The sequence below is a fragment of the Echinops telfairi genome, unplaced genomic scaffold (assembly GCF_000313985.2).
Source record: "Echinops telfairi isolate 266 unplaced genomic scaffold, ASM31398v2 ScPeMD7_23;HRSCAF=83, whole genome shotgun sequence".
In the NCBI taxonomy this organism is placed as follows: Eukaryota; Metazoa; Chordata; class Mammalia; order Afrosoricida; family Tenrecidae; genus Echinops; species Echinops telfairi.
In genome coordinates, this window is record NW_022103920.1 from 15,326,241 (window position 1) to 15,337,825 (window position 11,585).

An 11,585-nucleotide genomic window follows, 5' to 3' on the forward strand; every position below is an offset into this window, starting at 1 on the left:
CAGGTGTGTGTGTGTGTGTTGATACGCTTCCCTTGGGATCCTTGGGCCTTGCTTCTGTTTCGGAAATCCAGTCTCGGTGTCTTTCACTTCACTTTTGTCGCCACAGAGCTCTCTCAGGGAGGCTGCATGAGCTCCTTCCGATGGAACAGAGGTGGCGATTTCAAAGGACGCAAGTGGGATACAGACTTACCCACAGATTCGGCTGTAAGTTGGGGTCTCCTTTTGTTTTTCCAGTTTTCTCGTGTTTATTTCAATTGGATTTACGAGTATGTTGTGTAGGTTTGGCTTTGATTCATGATGTGTGTTAATGATGTGATTAACAGGAAAGTAGCTATGCCCTGCTTTTCGAAGGTTGCTGTGAAAAGCCAATAATGGGGCTCAGCTATTTAGGAACTAGTTGAAGGAGGCCTTTCCACGCCCACACATACCCACACACTGTCATTTTGTTGATTATTTCAGCCTTTTCAGCTGACAAAGAAGCCATCCTATCAAAATAGAGACTCATCTGATGTCCCATAGAGAGTCTATTTTCAATGATGAGTGGAGTGTTTGAATTAAGCTAGTCTCACCTCTTGTACCGAATTTCTATTAGATTTAAAGAGTGGAAAAGGATTCTGAGTTGTGAATTTGTTATCCTTAGAGGAAATAAGACTCCGGACGGAAAGAATTGGGATGCTATCGGAATTGTTTTTTTGTACTGTTGTTCTGTAGATTTCACCTCTTAATTATTACTACTTGAGAATTACCACTGCCTGCTTCCTTTTTAGGGAAAAAGTAAAATACTGAGTCATTAGGAATACAGGTGTTGTTACAGGCCCCATCCAGGTTAAATATCTGTGCTAACTTGGAAAAACTGTCTCCCATCTTCAGATCATCATGCATGTGTTTTGCACCTACCTTGATTCCAGATTACCACCACACCCTAAGTACCCGGACGGAAAAACGTTTACATCCCAGCACTTTGTTCAGACACCAAATAAACCAGGTACCAACCTCTCCTGAGAGAGTGAGTTGCGATCTGTACACGAAGGCTCTCTCGTGGCTTCGTCTTGTTGTTCAGAACTACTACACAGCTAGACATACACCCCTTCCACATTGTCTGTAAGTGCAATTTAGTGACATTGAGTTTACGAAGTTCTGCCACCGTTCTCGCCCTCCTCACTCACCCGGGTTATTCCTCCCTCGTTAGCATAAACTCCCTGTCCCTGAAGGTTCCTATTTCATCTTCTATCAATTTCAGTCATGTGGGTAGTAATGCTCCCGGCAGGCCTTTTCTACGACAGTAGCTAACTTATTGGTCAGGTTCTAGAAGATTTCAGGGGATATTTTTGGTATTTGGTTTAAAGGTTATCTCAGGGCAATATTTTCAGGGACTCATCTACCCACCATGACTTTGAAATTCCGTTGTACGTTTTCCCCTTTTGATCAGGATTCTTCTGTAGAATCTTTAACCAAAATCTTCAGTCATGGGTTTTGGAGTGGAGAACCGAAGCCCATCTGTAGACAATTGGACATCCCCCCACAGAAGGGTTACAAGGAGGGGACAATTCAACCAGGGTGCAGTATAGTGCGACAAAACACGCATCATACCTCTAGTTCCTTAATGCTTCCCCACCCCCACTACCATGACTCAGTTCTACCTTACAAATCTGGCTAGACCAGAGTACACACATTAGTTTCAGTGGAATTCAGGACAGATAAAACCCTCAGGAACAGTAGTGGAAGTAGCACTATCATGAGGGTAGGGGGGTGATGGGGGTGGGGGTGTTAGGGGAGAAAGGAGGAACCCATCACAAGGTTGGATATGTAGCCCACCCCCCCAGGGGGACGGATAACAGAAATGTGGGCCAGGGGAGACAGTGTACAGTGTAAGACACAAAATAACAATAATAATATATAATTGATCAAGGATTCATGAGGATTAGACAGGTGGGGGTTGGGGTAGGGGAACAAAGAAGAGCTGATCCCAAGGGCTTAACAGAGAGAAAATGTTTTGGAAATCTTGATGGCAATGTATGTACAAGTGTGCTGAATACAATTGAGTGACGGATTATTATGAGATATGTAAGAAACCCCAGTAAAATGATTCATAAATTAAAAAAAGAAAGAAATTTTAAAAAACCCAAAATTTCAGTCATGATATCTATTGGGTACCATTCATTCAGTTCTTCTGGCCTCTTAACAAAGGGGGCGAGGAGACACCTAAGTACACATTCCATATCTTCCTCCTATTCCTGGCTCCTCCTCTTCCTCTCTGCTTCCATGTAAATAGAGATCCATCGTTGTGCCTTGGGGTGGCCACTCACCAGCTTTTGAGAGCCCAGGCGTGTGCCCCGGGTCACAGATAGAAGCACTCCTAGGCCCCGTCATTGGATGGCCCATGAAACCACAACCCTGTACCTCCAAACCGAGGGACCAGATCCCATGAGGTGTTTGGTTGGACACTGGTAGCCTCGGGAGCTATTCTTTGTGTTAGTCTTACTGTAGACGTATCGTATTTACAATTTACCTTACAGGTGTGCAGCTTATTGACAGTAATTCTAATCCTTCCTTATTTAACCTTACGCTTACTTGATGCAATTTTCCCATCGTTGCTCACACCCACCTCCCCTGTCTGGAAACCCCTGAGCTACACATGCCTTTACACAAACGTGAGATGGTGGGATATCTGACTTTGGGTGACAGACCGACTTCTCTCAGGAGGATGCCTTCAAGCCTCCTCCTGTACAGAAGAAGTCAGTCAACACTTCATCCCCCACTGGCTGGAGAGCGTTCCAGTGCTCGTACATACGGTCCGTCTTGTCTCTGGTCGCCTGTGGGTGGGCACTTGGGTAGTCTCCTCCTGGAGCGCAGCAGTGAGCACTGGTCTGTTTCCCTCCCTGCCTTCCCGGGCACACCTCGGAGTCGCATTGCTGGGGCATGGGGCTGTCGCATTGCTCCTCTGGGGGAAAGTGCCACCGTGTTGGGCAGGGACTGTGCCATGTCACAGTCCCACCAGCGGTGTGAGGTGGCCTCCTCTCTTCATGTGGGGTCTTCCTTTGCAGATGTCACCAACGAGAATGTATTCTGCATTTACCAGAGCGCCATCAACCCCCCCCACTACGAGCTGATCCACCAGCGGCATGTCTACAATCTCCCGAAGGTACTTCTCTAGGAGGACGTTTCTCTTCTGGAACGTCAAGGATGACTTGCTCTGGCTTTGTTTTTAATTGTTTAATTAGATTCTCTCGTTTCTGGAATCGGCAAACTTTTTAAATTGAAAATGCTGTGCCATGAATATTCCTTTTTCTTTAAACTACAAAAGTCATATAAAGTATAAAGAAACAGGAGAAATCACTCAGCCCATTACTCAGGCAGCCACCGTGAACATTATATTCCTTTTTGATAAATTGCATTTTGGTCTTCCTCTGTGTTCAAACTCTACTACTGTTTATGTAGTGCTAATGTCCTGCCTTTAAAAATTAACTTTACAACCTAATTTTCCATGCCATTAAAAGTCTTCATAAAAATACTTTTTAATGACCATTTTTTAAAGAGCTTCACCATAAGATGATAGCATCATTTATTCAGCCATTCCCCTGCTGCTGGGCCCTTTGGATGGTTCTAAATCGTTGCTGTTCTGCGTGCTGCTGAATATTCATCTTTATGCATAAAACAATTGCATTTTCTGTAGCTTGAAGTTCCAAAAGTAGAATTCTAGGTCACAAAAATGTTTTCCAAGGTTTTAAAGTGTGAGGGAGTGAATGAATGTTCCAATTATTTTTATAAAAGTTCCCAGATGATTCCTATTGGTGATCATTATTGAGAGTCTGTGAGCTCTTTCTTCCATGGGCTACTCTGTCTTTCTAACTCCAGGGGCAGAACAGTGAGAATCTGATTAGCTAGGTCTCTGAGTTAGTAGGCTGTGAATTAGCAGCTCTGTGTGCACGTACCAGATTGGCCAGTTGGTTGGTTTGGTGTGGTTTAAAATCCTACTGTCTCTGTCGGTCTGTCTTCCAGGGCAGAAATAACATGCTCCACACCCTGTTGATGTTCCTCTACGTCATAAAGACCAAGGAGTCGGGAATGCTTGGGTAGGTGTCTATGCAAGCGCTTCACTTCTTTATGCCGTTTCTTCCTGGGTCAGGATGGCACGGAAGGCAGCGTCAGATACTGACAGGGTTTGTGGTCTGCATGGCGAGAGACACAGCGTGTAGACTAGTGCTGTCCTGAGCCAGTCCATTAGCCCTTCAGAGCCGCCAGTTCTTGCCCTGCCCACATCGTTGCCTTTCACAATGTATTGCCCGGAGGGCCAGCTCAGAAGGCTGTGTGGCCGGCTCCATCCACTGGCCTGGTGGTGGCTTTTCCCAACTCTCCATTTCTGACACACAGCCTCTTGCGAGATGCTCACACTGCAGAGAGAGGGCTCAGGACCCACCCCACACTCTTGTAAACTGGGGCAGGCAGACTCACCTGACATTGCTTACTCCGTACTCAAAACAGGCGAGCTGTCCTTACAACAAATTCAGAAGTGCTCCATCGCTATTTGTATTAACTGCAAGTTTCATTGTGTCAAATCATGTTTGGAAACCAGTGGAGCCCAGCTAGAATCTTCTGGAAATGCGGAGAGGGCCTGCAGAGGTGGCTCTGGGTTCAGCCCTGCTCTCCATGTCTAACCAGCCACATGTCCCCACAGGAAGGCCTTGGATTGGCCACTTGCTCCTTTACAGGGCCGTCCGTGCGCCTCTGGGAGCTTTGTCCTTCTGATTGCCTGAGGGCTCCAGGCGGTGGTATGCTGCCAGGCAGAAGCCGCCAGCCACCTGGGGCAGTGAGCTCTCAACAAAGGCCCTGTGCCAGTGGAGATGCCCAGTAAGTGCCAACACGGAGACCCCTTGTTGCTGCTGTCCATCAGCTTTGTCCATTCTCTCAATGTGTGGGATGCATTGCATTCAGTGAGCAATTGAACTCATACAGTGGATCCTTATTACTCACAGAGCCCAGATTTGCGACTTCACCTGCTCCGCTAAAATCTACCTCACCCTGAAAGGAATGCCCCAGTTCTTTGAGGGTTTCCCCATTCCTGGCGCTGGCGGCGGCCAAACAAGGTCTGCCCTCAGACGGTCAGCTGGATCCTGCTCTGCGTCTCCTCGCCCGCTGCGCTCGAGCTGCACGGGCAATGACTTGTTGGGCAATTTCCCGGGCACCCAGCCTTGGCTTTCCCCTGCGGAGAGGCTGGTGGGTGTGAACTGCTGACCTTGAGGTTAGCAGCCCAGCACCGACCTGGTGCGCCACCGGGGCTCCTTGTGGCCCGTTCACTGCAGGATTTCCCATTGCTGCGCTTTTGGTTGGGGGCCTCGCTGGTTTCAAAAGGTCTCCTGGGCGCAGCGCTGAAGTACTGTGTGGCCCTGTGGTTAGGGAAGCTGCCCACCCACGTGGGGGCCCTGCCACAGGCTGCAAGCTCAGTGTTAATGAGCACACAGTCGCTGTTTGAGGTCTTTAAAGAGAAACACCCAAGCCAGGGTTCTGGATTGATTGGTAGATGAAAATGTCGGCAGAGACTCCCGGGAAGTCGACCCCCTTGTGTCCCAGAGCAGTGGTCCCAGTCCGCTAATCCCATGTCTGCAGAGATTCCATAGGACTGACCTGCCACAAAGGAGCCCTGAGGGCAGAGTGCATTCTGCCCTGACTGCCAGCCAGAGGTCAGCCGGAGAAACCCAGATGAGCCTTTCTCCTCCCCCAGTGACCGTTCCGGGAACTCACAGGACACTTGGACCCTGCCCTGTGCGGTTGCTCTCAGTCAGGATTGACTCCAGTTAACTAACACAAATGACTGCACGATTTAAAATAATTGTACCTGACTTTTTTATTAGTATTAAGTATCTAGTAGAAAAATCGCAGTGACTGACAGGACTTTCAAGTGTGACAGACATCCACTTCTCAGGAACAGCCCTGCTCTGGGGAAAGCAGAGTTGTTGCCCTCACACAGCAGCTGCAAAAGCCAGAAACAGAAAGGGACTGAACTTTACAAACAAAGACACTTCTTTCCTACCCTCTTTTCTTGTAATGTGAGGGAAAAGGAAATTGGAAACTCACTTTTATGACACATCTAAACCAACACGGTTCTTGGGGGGACAGGACCAATGAGGGGTACCCCCAAATGGAATTTTTTTAAGCTATGTATTTGAATAATTCAACAAAACAACCTTATTTCACCTTCAAAGCACTCTCCATTGCACTTATGACATTTGTCAAATCTGCAATTCCATTCTTGAAAATATTTTTCAAACTCATCTGTGTGGATGGCTGACAGCACCTCCCTTCATTTTTTTTTTTCTTTACCGCTTCCACGGCCTTCCATGTCCCTCTTCATTCTCGGAAACAAAAAGAAGTTACAAGGAGTGAGGTAAAGTGCGTGGGACAAGAGAGGCAGGCTGTTTTTTGCCCAAAACTAGTGCACTGAGATGGCTGCACGAGCAGGTGCATTGTCGTGGTGGCAAAACCAGTCCCCCATCGGCCACAAATCAGGCCTTTTTTGTGGTGCATGGTTACACAATCTTCTCAGAACCTCTGACTAGAAAGCTTGATGAACAGGCTGACCAGTGGAGTGAAGTCCAGTGCATACGAGCCGGCACTCCTGCCCACTCGGGAAGCTGGAGGACGTCCAGAATGAGGTTTTCATCCGTCGACATCTTACCTTTTTTGAAGCAAGGAAACCACTCGTGCACTCGAGTCCCTCCCATAGCACTGTCCTTGTAATCTGTGATCAGCGTCACAGCAGTTTGTGCAGCATTTTTCCAGAGCAGGAAGCAAAATTTCACGGTCACATGCTGTTCTTTTAAATGGGCCGTCACAAAAAAGTGAATGTTCGAGTGAAACGGCTTTTATGAAAAAATTCACTGTGACCAGAGGGAACCTTCCCAGGTGACGCCACTGGGTGCACTAAGAGCAAGCTGCTCGATGCTCGCCTAGCAGGAAAAATGCACCCTATGAAAGCTTCCCCCAGCAGAGTTTTTCCTTTTTTGGGGGGGGGGGACACCCCCTCATGGGTATATATAAATATGTCATTACCAAAAAAGCCATTTTCAGTATCAACACATTTAGAGCAACATATAAGTAGAAACTGAAAACTCCCCTGTGGCCACCCTCTCGGTTCTGCTCCCTGAAGGGCCAAATGGTGACGGGAGAGGTGATCTCCGGAGGAGGAGGTGGGTTTGGGTTTTCGTTTCAGTCTTTGCTTTTAGGACCCGAATGACCACAACGTATTTATTACTCAGTGGCCTGCGTTTTAATTCTCTGGTGTAGCTTAAATGTTTTCCCATGTCAATTTGACACACATCAATTTTTTTCCCCCTAAAATTTCTAGGACTATTTATAAATGCAGGCATGGATAGATAAGAAGATGGAATCATGTGTACATACATTGTCCTCTAATTTTTATCAGTTTCTCTCAGGAGCAGTTTTGAAGCGAAACATTGATTTAGGAACGTTTTACAATGAGCTGCTCATCTTTCAAAATTTTTCATGAACAGTTTCTTTCCCTCTATAGCTCCACATGGATATTTCGATGCATAAATCCCTTGTCATGTGCCCCTGAAGCTCGTGTCCTGCACACAGTTTGCCCCGTGTCTGGGAATGAGGAGATTTGAAAAGTACTTGAGGGAGGGGCTCACGTCTCTTCAGAGGCCGGAAAGACCATTGTTGGCCATTTTGATGTGACTGATGAATACATTCTGAAATAATCAAATGGCTCAAAACTCCTCACCTATCATAGAAAGGAAAGAAAGGGCTGGTTCAAATAGAGTTCACTGGGAACCCGGCCCACAAAGCAGCAGATTGCTCCAGACGTGGGGTGAGAGCAAGCCAGGCATTGATGCCGTCCCTGCAGTGAGCTGATCTCACAGCCAGGCCACAAAACACAGCAGAACTGACAGCAGAGTGAAGTGCTTGCATCAGCACAAGACTCAAGGATCCGTAAATAAGGCTCAAGGATCCACTGAAACAGGCGTGAGGAGGGGAGAAGGCAGTGGAATAGGGTGTAGTTTGAGATACAGTAATGATGTACAACTCGGTCGTTGGCCGCATCTCTGGTAAGCAGAGAATGCCTAGTTCAAGTCTGCCAGGAGAATTCTCACAGGGCCCCACCACTCAATAGCTGCCACGCTGTACATTTAATTTAGACTTCCATCTTGCTTCTGACTCGAATTGTTGGCACTTGATTATCTGCTAGCACTAGTTCTAGAAGTCCACCGAAAAATTACATTTTCAGCCCTCTGTGAATCTGTGTCCTGGGTTTGGGTTTTACACACCGTGTCAGTAAGAAAGTGAGTCCTGTTGTAGAATTCACTCAGGACACCTGTGTAACAAGTCCCTGCAGAACACATAAGCACTAAGTGCCTCCAAGCTCGGGTTCTTTTAAGCATTTAATTGTTGGGAAAAATCCTTACTACTTGATACGCATGTCCACTAAAACTCTCCTCTCCCCCCCCCTCCCTTTCCTTTCTGTAGGAGAGTTAACCTGGGCCTGTCCGGCGTGAATGTCCTCTGGATTTTTGGCGAGTAACGGTCACTTCCTTCCAAATACTGGGAATTTTTATGCAAAGCAGAAGTTGAACCTCAGCGTCTCGTCCATCACTACTCCTGAAATTGGTAGATGTGTATATGTGACAAACTCTTGAAGTAGAAAATGAGCTACTCTGAAACTTCCTTGTAGAAATGGATCCTCTATCTTCCTCACCACGGAAGCCATATCAGCTGCCTTTAAACCAAGGTTCTTCCCACATTAAATCGTAGGTGTCTTTTCTGTTCTTGGAACCCTGAATGCCATCTTCACCAACCAAAGAGACACGTGTTTTCCAGTCAGGTTGCATAATGTAAACACTCAGAAAGAAACAAGCCGACCGCTCATGTGATATTTGGATCTCTGTGTTTTCCCAGCCTTCTGAAAGTCAGCCATGGGCTCGTGGAAAGAAATGAGATTAACCCCCGAGTCATGCAATTTAAAATCTGACTTAAAAGAAGTTTGACAGTGTTGGCAGTATTGGAGTAAATGTAGCTGGTAGGCTGAAATTGAGGCTTCAGTAAAGGGGCCGTCCTTTACTAAAGCTCCAGCTCCGTCTTCAGTAATGTTGTGTAAGAATATAGTGGTGTTCTGTCTAAAACATTCAATTGTAGTCAAAAGGGCCACTGTGAGAAGTTAGCCACGCTTGTACATTTTGCTCCACTCCCGGTCCTTACTTTCTCGTCTCTAAGGCTAGGCCACAGTTGTGTTTATCTACTTTTGATGAACGTACTATTCGCGGCCTGCTCCCATCACCTTATGGAGCCTGGAAACCGCCAGCAGCGCTATCTTCTGAGTAACTGTCGGTCTGCACGCCCTTTTGTATCACTTGTAAAGCCTGTCTTTCAAAGAGTTGTTCCTGTTCTTGTATAAGTTGGGTGGCCAAGAGAAAGCAAGATGCTGGACTCCCTGCCTTTTCACTGGTGGTTGCGATGCATGTTAAATAAGGGTGTGAAGGTCTTTGGAAGGACGTCGACTAACCGTTAGAAAGTAAGAGCATGTTATCCCCGAAGTCTCCACTGTAACGCGCTCAACAACAGTCGCTGTGCTGTCAGGCTGTCCTGCCACATCGCCTTTTTTAAAGCAATAAAGAGAAAAGTTTTAACAGTACACCGGTTATTGTCTTCTTCAGAGGACTTGTGGTCACTGGGTGTGATGATTCAAAGCTAGAGTTTCAGTTATTTAAGTGGCTCTCCCAAAATTACCACGCCTGGAAAAGCTACTTGTGAGCATACCAGGGGCACAGCAGGGGAAGAGACTGTTTTGCACACCTACAAAGGACGCTCTGCATTAGCCCTCTGAGTGTGCAAGCCCACAGGTGTGTCAATCAGCAAGTAGCTTTTACAAGCAGCAGCTCTGGGAACCGGCTGAGTGTGCACCTTGGGAAGTGGGCGCACCTCCGGGTCTGGTAGCTGTGGGTCCTTCTGTGCGAATGACCTTGTGTGATTTATAGGGTAGTTGTCACTACGTGCGTCATCCTGATGGGATCAGACGTGCTAACCTTCCAGACTGCTCCCGCAGCATTTTCTTCTCTGTCCTTCATGAATGCCAGCCTCCACTGGAGCCAGGTTATCTTTAGGGGCACGCTCGGGGCGTTTCCAGTTTCTCAAGCAGGTCTATACATTCAATTGGCATTCTCACCTGTGGCTTTCTCCCCGCTGAGGAAGACTACCTTCGTGGTGACACCCCCCCAAGGAAGGTGGCCCTTCTGAACTGCCCCAGAGGTCCTTTAGGTGTGAACATCCCTTGGGGGCTGCACTTGCCCTCGGGGTCCCTGTTCACAGTACAGAACCAGTCCAGCTTCCTCTGTTCCCCCTGCCCCTCCCCCGTGTTGGACCTGGGGCTTCTCCCCCAAGACCTGGGCCCACTTGGCCCTGCAGGCTCCAGCAGAAAGGGGGTCCACATCTGCCAAGCAGCCCCTCCGCCCACGTCCCTGTCCCTGTCCCTTGTCCTCCCGGTTGCCCGTGCTCAGAGCCCTGCTGTCCTCCTGGAGTCCTTGAGCTCCCAGGGTCCCCAATCCAATCAGGCGGCAAACCTCATCCATTCTTCCTTAACAATGTCTCCCGCAGCTGCCCCGCGCCAGGCCTGCTGGGCTGCACTCATTTACACCCTTATCAGCTCACACAGGACTACTGCCCGGCCGCTTCATCTCACAGCCTCCAGACTTCCCAATTCATCCTGCACATCCTCTTCAAATTCATCTTCCGGAAACACCTGTTTGCTCGTCTCATTCCCCTGACAAATTCCTGAGCCTGGCATTAAGAGCCCTCCACAATCTGGCCCCAACCTGGCCTCGTCCCCCTAAATCTGGCAGCCGCCCCGCTGAGCAGCCTGCTGGGTCTTCGGTTTGCCTCCTGCTGCTGCTCCTGATCGCTCTCTGGGGATGCCCCCGCCGTTCCACCTCCTGCCCGGCCCGAGACGTTGCTCTAATTAAAACTGCCATTTGGAGCTGCTCCTACCCGCTCCAGCTGGAAGGCCATGAGCCCCCGAGTGATGAGGTCTGCGCCGCGGCATTGGCACGCAGCAGCCGTCCGGATGGTGCTGGGGTGATGTGGTCTCTAACAGGCTGCTCTCCCCTCTCTCACACGCAAGATAACAACTGATTTTTGAACTTGGCAATGCTGCTGCTCGGCAAGACTTAAGGGTGGCTAATGTCAAGAACTCCAACAGCGAATTGCATGGGCAGATCTGCAGGAAAGAAAAGAGATGGTACACTTTGAAGACTGAGGTGCCTCGGCCCAAGCCATGGCCTTTTCCAGTCGCCTCCTATGTATGGAGAAGCTGGATAGTGAATAAGGGAGACCGAAGGAGGATGCTGGAGAATCCAGTATACAGCAGGGACCGCCAGGAGGGGACCAAGCCTGTCTTGGAAGAAGTACAGCCAGAAGGTTCCCTAGAAGGGAGGAGGCCAGACTCTTCGGTACTGCGACAACGGTATGGGACCACATCTGGCCTCGTCCGGCTCCCAGAACTGATTGCTACAAGGCAAAAGTCAGACACTTGCCTTCACCCTCCATCCCTTCTTACACTGTTTCGACATCTGCCCCAC

At 48.4% G+C, this 11,585-nt stretch overlaps 1 protein-coding gene across 4 annotated transcripts in view; it reads left to right on the forward strand.

Moving 5' to 3' along the window:
• Positions 1-9,646, forward strand: part of TMEM209 (transmembrane protein 209) — a 28,799-nt gene extending 19,153 nt beyond the window's left edge. For 3 of the 4 annotated variants that reach the window (XM_045288789.1, XM_030885234.2, XM_045288790.1), the window contains 5 exons: positions 107-204; positions 871-985; positions 3,045-3,142; positions 4,000-4,073; positions 8,485-9,646. In XM_045288789.1, the coding sequence (XP_045144724.1) occupies positions 107-204; positions 871-985; positions 3,045-3,142; positions 4,000-4,073; positions 8,485-8,539 (440 nt within the window). In that variant the 3' untranslated portion in view covers positions 8,540-9,646. Of the gene's footprint in view, positions 1-106; positions 205-870; positions 986-3,044; positions 3,143-3,999; positions 4,074-8,484 lie in introns of those variants that run through there. The other variant, XR_006679958.1, reaches the window with a different exon arrangement.
• The last annotated feature ends 1,939 nt before the right edge of the window (positions 9,647-11,585 follow it).